General features: G+C 42.8%; 1 protein-coding gene across 2 annotated transcripts in view; it reads left to right on the top strand.

Annotated features, from left to right (window-relative positions):
* Positions 1-2488: 2488 nt before the first annotated feature.
* VPS39 (VPS39 subunit of HOPS complex) overlaps positions 2489-17575 on the top strand; it is a 29120-nt gene continuing 14033 nt past the window's right edge. Inside the window, exons 1-11 of one of the 2 annotated variants that reach the window (XM_083746695.1) lie at positions 2525-2724; positions 6458-6523; positions 8430-8456; positions 8866-8930; positions 10775-10817; positions 11757-11851; positions 12066-12164; positions 12705-12797; positions 13506-13689; positions 15952-16072; positions 16255-16375. In XM_083746695.1, the coding sequence (XP_083602821.1) occupies positions 2652-2724; positions 6458-6523; positions 8430-8456; positions 8866-8930; positions 10775-10817; positions 11757-11851; positions 12066-12164; positions 12705-12797; positions 13506-13689; positions 15952-16072; positions 16255-16375 (987 nt within the window). In that variant the 5' untranslated portion in view covers positions 2525-2651. Of the gene's footprint in view, positions 2725-6457; positions 6524-8429; positions 8457-8865; positions 8931-10774; positions 10818-11756; positions 11852-12065; positions 12165-12704; positions 12798-13505; positions 13690-15951; positions 16073-16254; positions 16376-17575 lie in introns of both variants that reach the window. The other variant, XM_083746696.1, reaches the window with a different exon arrangement.

Genomic DNA, 17575 nt, shown 5'->3' with positions numbered 1-17575 from the left:
AAGTCACCAAGCATTTAAATGTATACCGGTAATTGATCATTTCCCTGCAATGTAATAACTTATTGATGACTGTATAGGATTTTTAATGTACTTTTCTTCTTGTATGTTGCCCTGAGCAATGCATTTTATAGAAGGCAATTGTTAAATAAGACCTTGATTAAATATGGTTCGGCCCCAGAATTACGTATGAGGGGTTATATTTCTTTGATCTTTGGATGAAGGGAAGCATAGAAATTAAATAAATAGTAATGATGAGTGAGTGGTAGAGCAGATGCTTTGTATGCAAAAGTTCACCATTTCTAGCACTAGCTGGAAAAGGGGCTGGAAAAGGATTCCTGTTGGAAACCCTGGAGGACTGCCACCACCTAGCATAGTGCACAGTATTGAGCTGCATGGCCCATCAGCCTGACAGTATAAAACAGCTTCTTGTGAAATCATACTTCATCAGATCCAGAGTGCATCTAGCTCAGTCTTTGCCAGCCTGATGCCCTCCAGATGTTTTGGACTATGACTCCCACGATCCCTAACCAAGCTCTGCATGGCTGTTGTACAAACCACCAGGAAGGCACATGATTGGTAAAGACAGGGCCAGCTGCAGCTGGTCAATAACCACAGGCTACCCATATAAACGACCAGGATGCAAAAAATGTGACCCAAATAGTCTGGCTTACGCCCTTGTCAGATAAGATGACCACAATTGAAATGACCACTATCTTCTTGTATGATTGGCGTGCTGGACTTGAGGGTTAAGGTAAAGGTAAAGGTACCCCTGCCCGTACGGGCCAGTCTTGACAGACTCTGGGGTTGTGCGCCCATCTCACTTAAGAGGCCAGGGGCCAGCGCTGTCCGGAGACACTTCCGGGTCACGTGGCCAGCGTGACATCGCTGCTCTGGCGAGCCAGAGCCGCACACGGAAACGCCGTTTACCTTCCCACTGGTAAGCGGACCCTATTTATCTACTTGCACCCGGAGGTGCTTTCGAACTGCTAGGTTGGCAGGCGCTGGGACCGAGCAGCGGGAGCGCACCCCGCCGCAGGGATTCGAACCGCTGACCTTTCGATCGGCAAGTCCTAGGCGCTGAGGCTTTAACCCACAGCGCCACCTGCGTCCCTGGACTTGAGGGTTACCCCTTTCCAAAGAATGGCCCAATTTGTCCTTTGCTACCCTAGTCCCATAAGTAACAGCTCCATGGTTGTAGGCGGGGTGTGTGTGTGTGTGTGTGTGTGTGTGACGGGGTGAATAGCCTAAATCAATAAAAATCAATACAAATCTGAGGTTCTGCCCCCCCTAACAAAAGCCTGCTCCCCCTAACAAACATCCTGGCTACGCCCATGAACAGCCTTACACAAGCATTCCCAATAGTGGTTAATGAGTGTCCCCCGTTTAATACAAGGGGCTCTGAAAGCCCCTCTTAGTGTTGAAAAGATGGCCCTTTTCTGCACCATAAACAGCAACCGCTGAGGCTGCAACAGGGCCAGATTTTAGGTCTGATGAAGGCCTAAGCTACTGAAGGTAATGGGGCCCTTTATATGTATAGCTGTCCTTTGTAAACAACAAAAAATTGTCACTTTTTGTGTGTTGAATATATGCTATATGCTATATGGTAATTTATGGACCTAAGAGGTACCTGAAGCCATTTGCACATAACAAAATAAAAATATGTATTTTATCAAAGTAATTGTTGAACTGAAATACAATTAAGAAGTATATTAATGTTGTTGTTGTTTAGTCGTGTCTGACTCTTCATGACCCCATGGACCAGAGCATGCCAGGCACTTCTGTCTTCCACTGCCTCCCGCAGTTTGGTCAAACTCATGCCTGTAGCTTCGAGAACACTGTCCAACCATCTCGTCCTCTGTCGTCCCCTTCTCCTTGTGCCCTCCATCTTTCCCAACATCAGGGTCTTTTCCAGGGAGTCTTCTCTTCTCATGAGGTGGCCAAAGTATTGGAGTCTCAGCTTCAGGATCTGTCCTTCCAGTGAGCACTCAAGGCTGATTTCCTTAAGAATGGAGAGGTTTGATCTTCTTGCAGTCCATGGGACTCTCAAGAGTCCCTTCCAGCACCATAATTCAAAAGCATCAATTCTTCGGGGATCAGCCTTCTTTATGGTCTACTATATTAATAGTGAAATACAATTAAGAAGAAGTATATGTTGCTGTGTGTTGGTTTTATTTTTATTTTTTTATCTTATATTTTGGCAATGTACATCCACAGTTTTTTTCCCCCTTTAATTTTTTTTGGGGCCCCCAAGAGAGTGGGGCCCTAAGCTGTAGCTTGTTTAGCTTATACGTACCGTAAACCCCCCTTTTATACAAGGGGGTCCGAAAGCCCTTCTTCATGTTGAAAAGACGCCCCTTTTCCGCACCACCAACAGCGACTGCTGGGGCCGCAATGCCTGCGAGAGGCTCGGCCAGCGAAATAGAGACAAGGGGAAGAAGCAGCTGACCGGCGCTGCTGGCAAGGAGGCCGGGCTCCCGGGGGGGTTTCCCGGAGGTGGAGCCTGGCCGCGGAAGTGAAGCGGGAGCCGGAAGCGCCTGGGCCGGGCCTGGAAGGAGGCGTCTGGGGCGGCTGCTCCGGAGCCGGAGTCTCCAAGGGAGTCCTCTCGGCGGGCGTTTGCCGGGCCCCGCGTAGCCGCCGCGGCCGCCGCCATCATGCACGACGCCTTCGAGCCGGTGCCGATTCTGGAGAAGCTGCCTCTGCAGATCGACTGCTTGGCCGCGTGGGGTGAGTGGGGCGCCGAGCTGCGGCGGGGCATCTCGGCAAAGGCGTCCCTCGCCACCCCCGCCTCCCTCTCCCTGCCGCCCGCTTGGCTTGCTTTTTCCACGCCCTGCTGCCAGCTCCCGGTCCGGTTCTCCTTCCTGGCCACGGAAGGGGGTTTGGCGCCTGTTTTGCCTGTGCGCTTGAAGCGGGAGGGAGCGGCAAAGCCCTGCCCTCTTCCCGATGAGGCAACCGCTTTAATTTTTTGGGGGTGGGGGTGGGGGTGGTATCTCCGCTGGATACCTGAAGGGTCACTCGACGTTGCGGTTTTTGAAGCCTGTCAGCTGCCGCACACGTGACGGACACTGAAGTGTGGCGTGTTTTGTCAACGTATGAATCAGTGGTTGCCTGCGACTTTGCCCTCAGCCCCTTAACACGCGTCATGGTGCCGTGGACGCGTTTTTAAAAATTGAATCTGGCTCAAGAAGCGGCTCTTGCATACCCTTCCGATGAAATCGAGGTGGAAAGATGGCTAGCTGGGTTTTGTATTCTCTTGGTTTCTGAAAAGAGTCCATTATGTATAAGTGGGATTGAATTTCCCCTGTGCTTTTTTTTCTAAAAAAAATGTTTAGGGGTACTCTCATTTTGACTCAAGAAAATCACCATTTTATAGTTAAAATCGGGGGAAATAAATACTGTAAATGGACAAAAAGTAGATTCACAAAATGTTTAGGGGTGTGCGTACTCCTCAGGGGAAAAAAGCACTGAACTTACCTCATATCTGTTCTGTGGGCTGCATCTTTCCCATTATCGGGTTTTGAGAGTAGTTGCCATGTTAATGCCATTTCACACATTGCAGAAAATGATTGCAAGCCTGTTATTATTATTTTTTTTAATGCACCCTTTTTAAAACAAATGTTTATAAACAAATGTTTATAAACAAATGTTTATCATTTGTGAATAACTTTCAAGTATGGCTGACTTGCAGTGGAAATACGGAGATCTGGCTTTTGCAACATGTGAAACATTCTGATGTATAGGAGATGAAGTATGATTTGTGAATTGTGACCGCTTTCAACTATTCAACCCTAGATGTTTTTAGACTGCAACTCCCACAATCCTTTACCACTGGCAAGCTGGCCGAGGATGATGGACGTTGTAGTCCAACTACAGTGCTGCTGCAAGGTTGGAGAAGGCTAGTTTACTAACTGAGTACAGTAGTTTACTGAATGAGTGAAATATATGAACTTAATTCAGTTCTTCAGTCAGGAATATTCTCCTATTCCTAACTTAGAGTTCAATTGCAGCCTTCAAAGGCCTGTTACTTCCCCAGAGGGATACCATTAAATAGTACCATCTAAACCAGTTTGTGTCCTGTTATTTTTCTTTCAACCTGTAATCCTCCGCATTCCCTTGCAAGGTATATCTGGCGGCAGTTGTGTGTACTTTAAAACAGGATGTGTCTTCAGCAACCTGTAACTTTGTGCATCCAAATGATATCCGTCTGAATTATTAATCTCCTTACTGAGTCAGGCCTTCTCATCCGAATTGACTGCATTTCCCAGTCAGAAATCTTGCCTAGCTATCAGGAGGCTGAGATAACTGTACTTGCTTAAATGGTATATTCTTGCATTTCATCGTTGATTTACATTGCTCGTTATATTATGGAGTGGGTAGGGAGGAAAAAAATCACCGGTATTTTCGGTGAGATGCAATTGATTATATTGAGTCTGTATGCTCTGGCCCAATGTAATGTAAGCCTTTATTTATGTAGAAATATATAACTTCTGGGGAGATTGAGCAGAGGAAGGTTTGTGGCATTGGGTTCACAACAAAATATGAGAAATTGGAACACTATCAAAAGTTAAGAGTTTTCTACATGGGGAGCACTCTGGTGTAAGATAAAAAGTGTGAAAACTCTGTTTATTGTCATGTGTGGTGATTGCATGCCTTTTTCTTTTGGCTGTGTTTACGTGCATGTGAAGCTGTGGGAGACAGGGAAGTTGCCTTGTGTGTACATGTGATGTCACAAGTGATAATACAGTGGTGCCCCGCAAGACGAACGCCTCGCAAGACAAAAAACCCGCTAGACGAAAGGGTTTTCCGTTTTGGAGGCGCTTCGCAAAACGAATTTCCCTATGGGGTTGCTTCGCAAGACGAAAAAAATCTTGCATCCCCCCGCGGGTTTTTTTTTTTGCTTTTTTGCCCTTTTCTTAAGCCGCTAAGCCGCTTATCAGCTGTTCCGCTGATAAGCCGCTTAACAGCTGATCGCTGGAAGCCGCTTGACAGCTGTAGCGCTAATCCGCTAAGCTGTCAATGGGCTTGCTTCGCAAGACGAAAAAACCGCTATACGAAGAGCCTCACGGAACGGATTGATTTCGTCTTGCGAGGCACCACTGTATATGTGCTGCTTGCACTTTTTCCTACTTGACAGGCATTTTGTTTACAAAATTAATAATTCTGAAAGTGCTCTTAGAGCAAGCACCATTTTCTGGAATTATTATCATTATTATTATTGTGTGTATTTGCCAAGAGGAAAATAATTTGTCGCAATATTTTATGATACAGATGGCTATAAATTATTTGCATGACTTTAAATATAAATGTGGCCTTTTCAGTTGGCAGTACTATATGCATAGCACCTAATAAGATCATTTTGGGCCTCAACTTACACATTACTAACATTAAGCATTAGCAAGGCTTGCTTAGTACACATACTGTTAAAGGAAGAAGCTTCTTGGGCCAGATTTAGGTACGACATTTTAGTAAAAAAACATGCATGATAAAGATGAGTCTTGCTTTGTTCTTCAACATTTATTACTAGCAGTTCAATTAAAAACATGTGCATAGTAATAATGATTTATTTTAATCTCTATCTTTTTATAAAATACTGCTCAGGACAAAGACTGTTGCATCTTCAGAAAATAATTCCTGCAGCATAGCCCCCTTTCAATTATGACTTTTGAGTTTTTTAATGGTAAACAGGAGTTTATTTTCTTCACCATATTCTGAACAAGGAACTTTTAAAATGAAAGCGAGAATTTTAACAAAGGCTGTAGTTCTTACCAGGCACACTTGGTAATAATGTGTGTTTTCTGGAAAATTTTGAATTGTAAAATCTCCTAATCCCCCTCCCACCACCACACACTAAATTGATTGGTATCGGCTTTAAACAGAATTCAGAGTTGATACAGTTACTTTTTTTGTACTGTATAAATAAACAGAATTTTAAAATAACACAAATGTTATTTTTTGTACCGTATAAAGTATATATAAAATATATATATTAAAAAATTGAATGCTTGACGGCGGGGGGGGGGGGGGCGGCGGGAATCAATGAAGGGCACTTAGGCTGCCATCATGTACATGCTTTTCCTGGAAGAAAACCGGGCTGAAGTCAGAGGGACTTGTATCTGAGTAAAAATACATGGGATTGCACTGTAAATTTTGTTTAAATGTTACATTTAAACAAATTTAAAGCTTTACTTGCAAATACTTTTATTGGAATGCTTATATTAATACATCTAGAAAAAGTATGGATTTCTCTTGCATTGTTCATACTTTAAGGGGAAAATCGAAGGTTTTAAAAACCGTTGACATGTTAATTTTAGCGTTTCCAAAGAACTGTGGGGAGAAGTTTCCACTCATATGTTTATTCATTAGAACGTGCCAGTATGAGATGTAAGGGTTACATAAATTATGCATAGATGGAAGAAATGTGATCTTACTGCAATTTATAAAATGTTTGTTTTTATTGCAGAGGAATGGCTCCTCGTTGGGACAAAACAAGGCCACCTCCTTCTTTACAGAATTCGAAAGGAAACTGGTGGGTGTGGAAAAAAAATAGCGAAGTTTCTGTAAGCTCTTGGAGCATGTGCAATGAAGCATATTTGTTTAACTGTATTTTAGGGTGGGTTTACACGGTTTTCTGTGCTGTGTTTGATGGCGATGAGAGTGTGTGCAGGAGCCTGATACTCACATGAGAACCACACTGTATAAAGCTTAAATACTAGAGACTGCACTGATTGCCCCTAAATGTCATAGGGTCCCTGCAGCATTTCTAGTTTCACTTTCTGTGGGAACTTCAATAGACCCAGTCCTTAAAAACATGTGTAACTAATGGCATAACTTTGAAAGCTGAAGTAGGTCAGCAGTTGGCTTGAAGATAACATTCACTGTGCATAGGCTTGATCTGATAGCAGTGAGGGCCAAACTTGCTGTGAAGATAATCACACAACTGACAGTTCCATCACTGCTTTTTATTTAGTTAAAAACAGGCGAGGGAGATGAATGATTTCCACTCCTTCTGCCACTGAATAGATCAGGTTGCAAGTTACAGGACAATTTAATAAAGAACTACATTTAGTACATCCTAGGTCAGCTGTGTGCCTCTTGTCTTCTGGGTGGTTTATGGGGCTTTCGCTGGAGGTGGACTCTTCTTCCTGGTCATCTGCCATGTATTGAGTTGAGATTCCTACATTACTGAGGGTTAAACTAGATGATCCTCGAGGCCCATTCTAACTCTACAATTCTGTGATTCTGTTTTTCACTGTATTTCAGGACAAGGTGTAAGATTTAAGGGAGCATAAAGCTCAGATAGAGCTGTTGTGTGCAAAACCCAACCTATATAACCTATGGTACGATTTAGAATGGAAAAGCCAAAACAATACCCTACAGCACCTACATTTTGGCTCACTGGTGCATTAGCAGCGGTCCTTTTCTCAATTGTTGTCCCGTGTTGTCCTAAGTCCTGATAGACTGAATGCCAATTCTTAAAACCGCTTTTGAAGTGGAAGAATTGCTTCAGAGTAACCTTCCTTCCACAGTTTTCAGTGATGATGTGAGACCATCCCCACAATACATTTCCCAGTATTGTACTGGAAAATCACACAGTTGCACGAGCAATCTAAAATTACAGGGTTGCATCAAAGGCTGCCCCTGTGCTGGCAGAAGTGCTTCTATTAGCACAAGGCAAGGCACCCCATTTCCACCAACATGCCCTGCTATATGCAGCCTTCTGTGCCGTACCTCATATAATTCCAGAGGATCCCCGGCCTTCAGGAGTGGCATTTAAGGGACATGGAATGCTGCATTGGGTTGAAGGGACTGGTGAACATCAAGCCAGCCTCCAAGCTCAAAGCAAACATTGGATTCAAGCTCCATTCTCTGCATGTTGACAGTGGATAGGAACATAGGAATCTGCCTTGTAGAGTTAGACCATTGCTCCATCTAGCTCAGAGTATTATATACTCTGACTGGCAGCAGTTCTCCAGACCTTCAGACGGGATGAGAAGATGCAAAGAAGGGAAAAGAAGGGCAGACAACTGAGGAGATGAATGCAAGAAATGAGGATGACAGGGAATGATGGCAAGCAAAGGCAATTATGTGCACTTAGGCTTCATTTTGGTTAAAGTTGTTACTAATGAATGCAAGTAATGGCAGGGTGGCCCAATGGACATGAATTGGGAGTTGACATTTTAACCTGTTCCTCAGGAAAGCTATGAAAACAGGGGAAGTGAGCCTGAGGTGCTACTTTTTCCTGCTCTGGGCAACACCAGTACCATGTTAGGGAAGCCATTTTTCTAGCTTTGCAGAAAAAGACATGATTCTTTTAAGAAAACTGAATTTATTCTCAAACCACCTTAGCCAGTCTGTTCGAGTCAAATCATGATAGTTTTCAGTTGCTTTTGTCTCACTTGGTAAATTTCTCCCCCTTTTTGCATCAACGTCAGGAGAGGTTACGACATCAGAAAGTGGCTGTAAGTTTGTATCCATAAACCTTTAAACCCTTGTGGTGAAGTGTTTTTATTCTTTGTCCCTCTTGCTATACTCCCTAGGGATTTTATTTGCTAGCTGCTGATGTAGTGATAAAGGGTGCTGGGGGCTTGCCTTTTCCTAAACTAGATTTTTGAAGTCTTTTGTTAAATCCCTTTCGTCCATGAGATGACAATGCCCAGTTTACCGGTGGGGTAATTGGGTATGTATAATTGCTCATTTTTATTTTTATTTTGCAAACTTCAGGTGGACATGTGAGACTTGCATCTCCTCTAAACTGATAGAAGAACTTTGCCTTATATATTTTGCCTTAGCTGTTGAAATACATGTTGATGAAATAGTTAACGTGAAAAGTTATCTGTAGTCTAAAAGAATTCGTTTGCTGTCTGGTAGGTTGCAACAGATTTGAAGTGACATTAGAGAAGTCAAACAAGAACTTCTCCAAGAAGATTCAGCAGGTACATGGGATATCTCTGGACCCACCTAAAATCATAAGAGGCATTTGACTGAAGTCAACACTTCGTTTTACTGGGGTGGGGTGGGGTGAGATGGAAGTTGTTGTGCCACTGATCTTGTCTTCTCTTACAATATTGGCATTTGCTACAGCCGCCCTAATGTGTGTAGCTGCCATAAGTCTTGTAGAGTTCCACTAGCGTTGATCCCACATAAATGTGTTTGGGGTTACTGTAATAAAATTGGAGACACTACAGTGGTACCTCGGGTTACATACGCTTCAGGTTAGAGACTCCGCTAACCCAGAAATAGTACCTCAGGTTAAGAACTTTGCTTCAGGATGAGAACAGAAATCGTGCTCTGGTGGCGCAGCGGCAGCAGGAGGCCCCATTAGCTAAAGTGGTGCTTCAGGTTAAGAACAGTTTCAGGTTAAGAATGGACCTCTGGAACGAATTAAGTACTTATCCAAGGTACCGCTGTACTTCAAAGACATTTGGGAAATTGCAGTACGTGCCTCTTGGCATAACAGCACCAATGCAGAATGGAAGTTGCTGCAGCCTTGTGCTTTCAAGTGACTAGCTTTTTCTGAGTAGCTTATTATATTTATATCCTGCTGTGCAGCCAAGATAGGGTCCCAGAGCAGCTTACAAAATGCACACAAAGCTACAAATAGAATAGGGGATATGGGGAGGAATGCCCATATCTTCTGGTCTCCTGCACTTGATGACATGAGCCTGATTTGCACATATAAGACTAAGCCGTGGAGTTTTTAGCCAAATGTTGCTTGATTGAAGGTTTGAACCCAGCCCAGCAAACTATTTGTTGTTGGTTTATCAACCATGGCTTATACTAACTATATTTTGGCACTATATCCAAAACTAATAGTCTTGCTTAACTATGGTTTGTTTGGCTACACATTTCAAGTACCCAAAACAGAGGCATGAGGCTAGGGGAGCAGGGGAGGGGAATCAAGCATTTGAAAGCAAGCCATGGCTGCTTTCCTCATATGGAAGTCAATTTATGGTTTTTTTAAACAAACAAACAAACAAACAAACAAACAAACAAACAAACAAACAAACAAACACAGCTTAGTTTAAGTGCAGACGTAGCCATTATCAATATTCCTTTCAGGAAAAGGGAGCAGAAGGACTCGGGCTGGTTAATGGTAAAGATGTCAACCCAAATAAGCAGCTCCTTTGTTAAGCTACAAAGTCTGTTAATTAACATTTAATTAAAAACCTTACATAATAAACTAGAATATTTTGAGGGAGCGAAACAGCCTATTTTGAGTGACTGTTCTTATAAAAGCTTACTGTGTTGGTGCTCATTCCTTTTTCTAGCCTGCTGAATAATAAACAGCACTAGTGTGATTTTCTTTTGGGTTTTCGTTCCTATTTGCATATGCTTTGTTCCTTGTGGAACTCAATCCTTTGTTGCTGGCTGGAATCTTAAGAATTATGACTGGCTTATAATGCCTTAATAGCGGCATTTGGATATAGCACTAAACCATAGTTCTCCTCTCCAAGTAAAGGCACTGCTATTTAATATCTATACAATGGTATATGTGCTCAGCAAAATTGTTGTGCCTATTAAACTATAAATATATTTTTATATAGTTCAAGAAACCTCTTGGGAGTTCATGTTGAAATAGTATTTATTGCCTGTAACGGAAGCTGTTATTGTCACCAGAAATGTCATGACTATTGCTGCAAGGTTACTCTGCTAGAGGTTGATAGCTTGCATATAAATTTATTTTAATTTGAGCCCCATTCTGTTAAGTAAGATTCATTTCTAGCAAAGGTTTGCCTGCAACCTATTTACAACATTTTTTGTATTATTATTTTTGTAGATCCATGTTGTGTCCCAGTTCAAAATTTTGGTCAGTTTATTAGGTAAGTGAATTCACAGCATTATGTTTTGAGACAGAGGAATTGAAGCTGCAATCTTACGCATCTCTTACATCAGAGTAAGTCCCATTAAACTCAATAGGACTTATTTATGGGTATGCATAGGATACACAAGGGACGCGGGTGGCGCTGTGGGTAAAAGCCTCAGCGCCTAGGGCTTGCCGATCGAAAGGTCGGCAGTTCGAATCCCCGCAGCGGGGTGCGCTCCCGTTGCTCGGTCCCAGCGCCTGCCAACCTAGCAGTTCGAAAGCACCCTCGGGTGCAAGTAGATAAATAGGGACCGCTTTCTAGTGGGAAGGTAAACGGCGTTTCCGTGTGCAGCTCTGGCTCGCCAGAGCAGCGATGTCACGCTGGCCACGTGACCCGGAAATGTCTCCGGACAGCGCTGGCCCCTGGCCTCTTGAGTGAGATGGGCGCACAACCCCAGAGTCTGGCAAGACTGGCCCATACGGGCAGGGGTACCTTTACCTTTACCTATAGGATACACATGCATAGGATTGTGTTATTATTCATCTGAGCATGGTTATCCTTGATCACCTTCCTTTATGTTGCAAGTCTTTCTCTTAAGACCCTTGTGTCTTTTCTCCCACATACATGGAATGTTTTTCTCTGCATTCTGACATAGAGGAGATTGCATTAGCTTACTTTATATCTATTTGCCACCCACCTATTTTTAAAACAAGTTAAGTCTTGTCCCCTGCTGATAAGATTTGTTGAATTTGTAGCGCTTAATTCTGTGAATACTGCAGACATGCATCAATGAAGTCTTTGACAATGCAATGTACCTTAGAATCGGCAAGACATCTGAGAGATGTTTGCAAAATTGTGTCCAAACACTTATTAACCCATTTCTCCGTTTTCAAATTTGAAATAGTTATGAGGGTAAGTGGAATTACAGTAATGTTCCTGTCTTGTTCCAAACAGAAAACAACATTTACGTTCATGACCTGTTGACATTTCAACAGATCACAACAGTTTCCAAGGCAAAGGGTGCAACTCTCTTCACCTGTGACCTGAAGGCAAGTATAAGATGTCATGCCTTATCCAATCTTGAAAAAGGGGAATGACTATGAAACCTTGGTGTGTGAAGTCAAAAATGAACAGAATATTGTCCTCAATAAAGGCTGGTTTCATGAGAGGAAAGTTCTATAGTTTTTAAATACCAAGAGCACATAAATGTACTTGATAAAGTGCCTTCCACACTAATACATAGAGAACTATTTTTTTTCACAGCACTCTGACACAGGTGAAGAGGTCTTGAGGATGTGTGTGGCAGTGAAAAAGAAGCTCCAGCTCTATTACTGGAAGGACAGAGAGTTCTACGAACTGCAGGTTGGTTTAATACTTGTTTTTAAGATGTTTTTGTTGTTTTATTACTTGTTTGCCAGCCTTGGCTCCTTTAAGAGGAATGTAATACATTTTAGTGCTTGGGCACCTGAATGCAAGCCTTCAGTCTTTCTGGTATTAAAGGCCTCCTCACTTATGGTTAATTCAGATGTACCCCTTTTTTCTTCATGGAAAAGATGGCAGCTATCTAGTGTTTTGTTCATGGATCTTCATCTCAAAATTCATAAGGATTTTGCTTTCCCTCAAAACATATTAAAGGTGGACGGGAAGGGAGAGAGTATGTTGGCCTTGGATGAGAAGGTATAGGAAGGGATTTGAAGTTGTTTGTGTTTTCGTTTAGAGGATAGATTTCAAATGCTACCGTATTTAGTTTCTGTTAAAGCCGCTTGCTTTGCCGAGTAGATAATTGAGATGGCAATACAGACAAGAAAGGGATATTGCTATGCAGATATGTATAAAACAGTTTTAAAACTGTATAAAAACAGTTACCAGAGTAACTAGACCTTTTCTTTTCTTGATCTCCAGGGAGACTTCAGCGTACCAGATGTACCCAAGTCAATGGCGTGGTGTGAAGATTCAATTTGTGTGGGTTTCAAGAGGGACTATTATCTAATAAGGGTAAGAGAGAGTTTAGACTAAGTCAGAATAATAAAGGTTGATTTTCTTTGGATTCAGTGAAGATGGGAATAGACTGTGACTATAGTATGAACTACTTGTGTATAATTAAGGCTGCAATTCTATGCAGACTTTGGGAGCAAGTCCCATTGAACCTAATGAGAGTTAATTCCAAATGAACATGCGTAGGATTGCTATGTAAGGCCATATTTACACCATATGTTTAACGTTCTATGATACCACTAAAGCAAGCCATGGCTTCGCCAAAAGAATTATGGAAGCTGTAGTTAAGGGTACCAAAACTTGTTAGGAGACCCTTTCCCTCACAGAGCTACAATTCCCAGAGTTATCAGGGAAGAGGGATTGATGGTTAAACCTCTCTGGGAATTGTAGCTTGAGGAAGGAAACAGGGGTTGACTAACACTTCTCAGCACCGTTAACACAGACTACAGCTCCCAGGATGCTTTGGGGGAAGCTATTACTGTTTAAAGTGGTATCACTGTGTGATTGTGGTAGCCTCAATGGAAGTTATTTATGTTTGGGAGTTCTCAAAGGCATATGTTGGTACTGGATCTGCAGGGTTTTTAAGTGAAGTAATCTTGGTTGATGGGCTCCTGAAAGGAGAGACTATTTTCCTTCCTCTAATGATAAAAATCAGTCTAGTGTAGCTATTCTGTGTGGGTTGACTGGCTTTGATTATTCCTTTCGCAGGTGGATGGTAAAGGTTCCATCAAAGAACTCTTCCCCACAGGAAAGCAGCTTGAGCCACTGGTAGCCCCTTTGGCAGATGGGAAAGTTGCTGTAGGCCAGGACGATCTTACGGTTGTATTAAATGAAGAAGGAACTTGTACACAGAAATGTGCCTTGAACTGGACAGATATCCCAATAGCCATGGGTGAGAACTAGATCTTCGTTGTCTTCTTCTTCTTCTTCTTCTTCTTCTTCTTCTTCTTCTTCTTTTCTACCCCACCCATCTGGCTGGGTTTTCTCAGCCACTCTGGGCGGCTTTCAACATTAAAAACAGAATAAAACTTCAAACATTTAAAATGTCCCTAAACAGGGCTGCCTTTAGATGTCTTCTAAAAGTCTGATAGTTGTTTCTTTCCTTGACATCCGATGGGAGGGCGTTCCACAGGCGCCACTACCGAGAAGGCCATCTGCCTGGTTCCCTGTAACCTCACTTCTCACAGTGAGGGAACTGCCAGAAGGCCCTTGGTGCTGGACCTCAGTGTCTGGGATGAATGTTGGGGGTGGAGACGCTCCTTCAGGTATTTTCATGTAAATCAATATGGAAGGTTGTTAACTTGAGCAGCAAATGGCTTGTAAATGCAATTGATTCAATACTGTGGTGCCCCGCAAGACGAACGCCTCGCAAGACGAAAAACCCGCTAGACGAAAGGGTTTTTCTGTTTTGGAGGCGCTTCGCAAAACGAATTTCCCTATGGGGTTGCTTCACAAGACGAAAAAATCTTGCGTCCCCCAGCGGTTTTTTTTGCTTTTTTTGCCCTTTTCCTAAGCCGCTAAGCTGCTTATCAGCTGTTCCGCTGATAAGCCGCTTAACAGCTGATCGCTGGAAGCCGCTTGACAGCTCTAGCACTAATCCGCTAAGCTGTCAATGGGCTTGCTTCGCAAGACGAAAAAACCGCTAGACGAAGAGAATCGCGGAACGGATTAATTTCGTCTAGCGAGGCACCACTGTACTTAGAAGGAAGAGGAAGTGAAGGTTGAATTTAAGGTGAAAAGGCAGAGAACAAGGTCACTGGGAGGCTTTTCTCCTGAGGTGGAGAATTGAACCAAAAAGGATTGTTACTATTATTTATTGTTATTAATTTATGAATCTTCTTTTACATATATCTCAAGGTGATTTACAGACTTACAATAAAAACAGCTAAAATGGTTTTAACAATACAACCCCGCCCCCCCACCAGAAGATAGGTTTTAAAACAATACAAAAGGAATACCTAAGGTTATTATTATTTATTAATTTATGGTTGGATTTTCCTATGCAGGATAGCCAATCAGTGCAGGGTAGTTGATGCTAAGACTAATCAATTGCTTACAGATAAAGGGAACATTGTGGGACATGGGTGGTGCTGTGGGTTAAACCACAGAGCCTAGGACTTGCCGATCAGAAGGTCGGCAGTTCAAATCCCTGTGATGGGGTGAGCGCCCATTGTTCGGTCCCTGTTCCTGCCAACCTAGCAGTTTGAAAGCATCTCAAAGTGCAAGTAGATAAATAGGTACTGCTCCAGTGGGAAAGTAAACGGCGTTTCCGTGCGCTGCTCTGGTTTGCCAGAAGCGGCTTAGTCATGCTGGCCACATGACTCGGAAGCTGTACGTCGGCTCCCTCGGCCAATAAAGTGAGATGAGTGCGCAACCCCAGAGTCAGTCATTACTGGACCTAATGGTCAGGGGTCCCTTTACTTTTACTTAAAGGGAACATTAAGAACAGTTCCGAATACAAGCACTAGGGGGCAACATAACAAGGGACACAGTGCCCAGTTGGAGCAGAACAAGGATGCATGGGCAGAATGAAAGTGTGACTTATACTTGAAATAAAGTTTGGTCTCTTGGTTATGCCTTCTTTTCAGTTTCTTTGCCTCTCTTTCCCTGCTGTTAAAGTGGACCAATGGGAAGGGGCTTTTGAAAGCTTGAATAGCACAAAAGTATAAAGCATGCTGGGACGCAGGTGGCGCTGTGGGTTAAAGCCTCAGCGCCTAGGACTTGCCGATTGAAAGGTCGGCGGTTCGAATCCCTGCGGCGGGGTGCGCTCCCGCTGCTCGGTCCCAGCGCCTGCCAACCTAGCAGTTCGAAAGCACCTCCGGGTGCAAGTAGATAAATAGGGACCGCTTACCAGCGGGAAGGTAAACGGCGTTTCCGTGTGCAGCTCTGGCTCGCCAGATGCAGCTTTGTCACGCTGGCCACGTGACCCGGAAGTGTCTCCGGACAGCGCTGGCCCCTGGCCTCTTAAGTGAGATGGGCGCACAACCCCAGAGTCTGTCAAGACTGGCCCGTACGGGCAGGGGTACCTTTACCTTTACCTTTATAAAGCATGCTAATGCATAAAATGCAATAGATCTACTGTTTCCGAATGTAAATTTGGGGAATGCTATTGTAGAACCATATGCTGTTGCTGACTGTTCCATTTCCAAAACAGAACATCAACCCCCGTACATTGTGGCAGTATTGCCAAGATACGTAGAGATTCGCACTTTTGAGCCCCGACTCCTCGTGCAGAGTATTGAGCTTCAGAGACCACGCTTCATTACTTCTGGAGGGTATGGAAGTTTCAAGTTTTTTTCTCCCATCTAAACTTTATAGATTCTAATCTTGTGCTTATGCTTGTACTGAATTTTTTTTTTTTTTACATATTTATGAAGCAAAGGGGAGGGGGGAAAGACCTTTCATTTTATTATGATCATGTTGATAACCCAGCTTCTTTCCTTTCCCCTCTTTTTAGTACAAATATTGTGTATGTGGCCAGCAATCATTTTGTTTGGCGCCTCATTCCGGTTTCCATTGCAACCCAGATCCAGCAGCTTCTTCAAGATAAGCAGTTTGAACTGGCTCTGCAATTGGCAGTAAGTGGCAGGATGGGAGCATTTTAAATCTGTATTGATTGATAACTTCTGTAAGCTACTACCTAATACACATCTGCATCTAATACACAGCCTAAATCCCCTGTTATTTGAGTGTCTTGGCATTAAACAACTCCAGAATTTAGCATTCATCTGGGTCTGATCAGTGTCTGGGGATGGGTGAGTGTCTGGGAACCATGTGTACATGGCTTGCTACATAATGTAAGAAAAGTAATAATGAATGTGCAAGATATGTGCTTCTAGTATGTGTATTTATTTACAGTCCATGGCTCAAATTCCCTTGCAGTCCTGTTTAGTATAAGCCACTTTTGTGAAAAAGAAACCTGCACTGGGAACACGTGACTTGCCTAAGGCAACTCTGTGACCTTTAGGTTTTTCAGAAATTAGCATAAATATTTGGTAGAACAATCAGTTGATTATCTTTCTTTCAAGATGATGCGATGCATTCCCTTTTTTCCAGATTTAGTGCTATGAAGTTTTTAACATGCGGTTTGTTTAGTTTAAATATTTGTAACAGTTATACTGAGAATGAAAACCTGTCTCGCGGTGCAACAACTGCAAGATAAAGGAGTGGGGAAAGACTTCAGTTATAACTTTTACTGGGTCAGCTGCTTATGAAGATGGGAAGGTTTGGTGTTTCTGCTGAACTCTCTGAAGAATTTTGTACAGTTCAATACTTTCTTCCTAGAAGCATACTTGACCTGATAACAGGCATTTGTCTGAATTACGATGTTATCTGTCTGTCAGAAACTGACATGACAGATATATCTGTCAACACAAAATGTTATTGATTGCATATACTTGGATTAAATAGCAGTTACTAACTGGAGGTTTTTATCAACAAGCCCATGATTCCTCCATGTAGTTTATGAATAACGGTGACTCTTCGTTGTGAGTGCCAAGTGTTCTCTTTTCAACTGAAATTATATTTTTGGGTTGCAAAAATGTTGTGGGGTCAAAAATACATGATATGAGCAGTTTACATTGATGCCTGGGTGCAAGAACAAATTAAAATTCTCAGAAGCATTTGTCGGTATTTCTCACTTGTGTGCATGAGTGAAACAGGATACATGCGATTCAGACTTGAGCTGCTCTTGTTACTGTATAAACATAGATAGAAACCTTGTTTCTCCTACCGAAGCACATTCCTCTTTTTTACTAGTACTTTTTTACTATTTCTGA

The sequence above is a fragment of the Podarcis gaigeae genome (genome assembly GCF_964106915.1).
Source record: "Podarcis gaigeae genome assembly, chromosome: 1".
NCBI lineage: Eukaryota > Metazoa > Chordata > Lepidosauria > Squamata > Lacertidae > Podarcis > Podarcis gaigeae.
The sequence above is the reverse complement of the archived record's forward strand: the minus strand, read 5'-3'. Positions and strand labels throughout refer to the sequence as shown.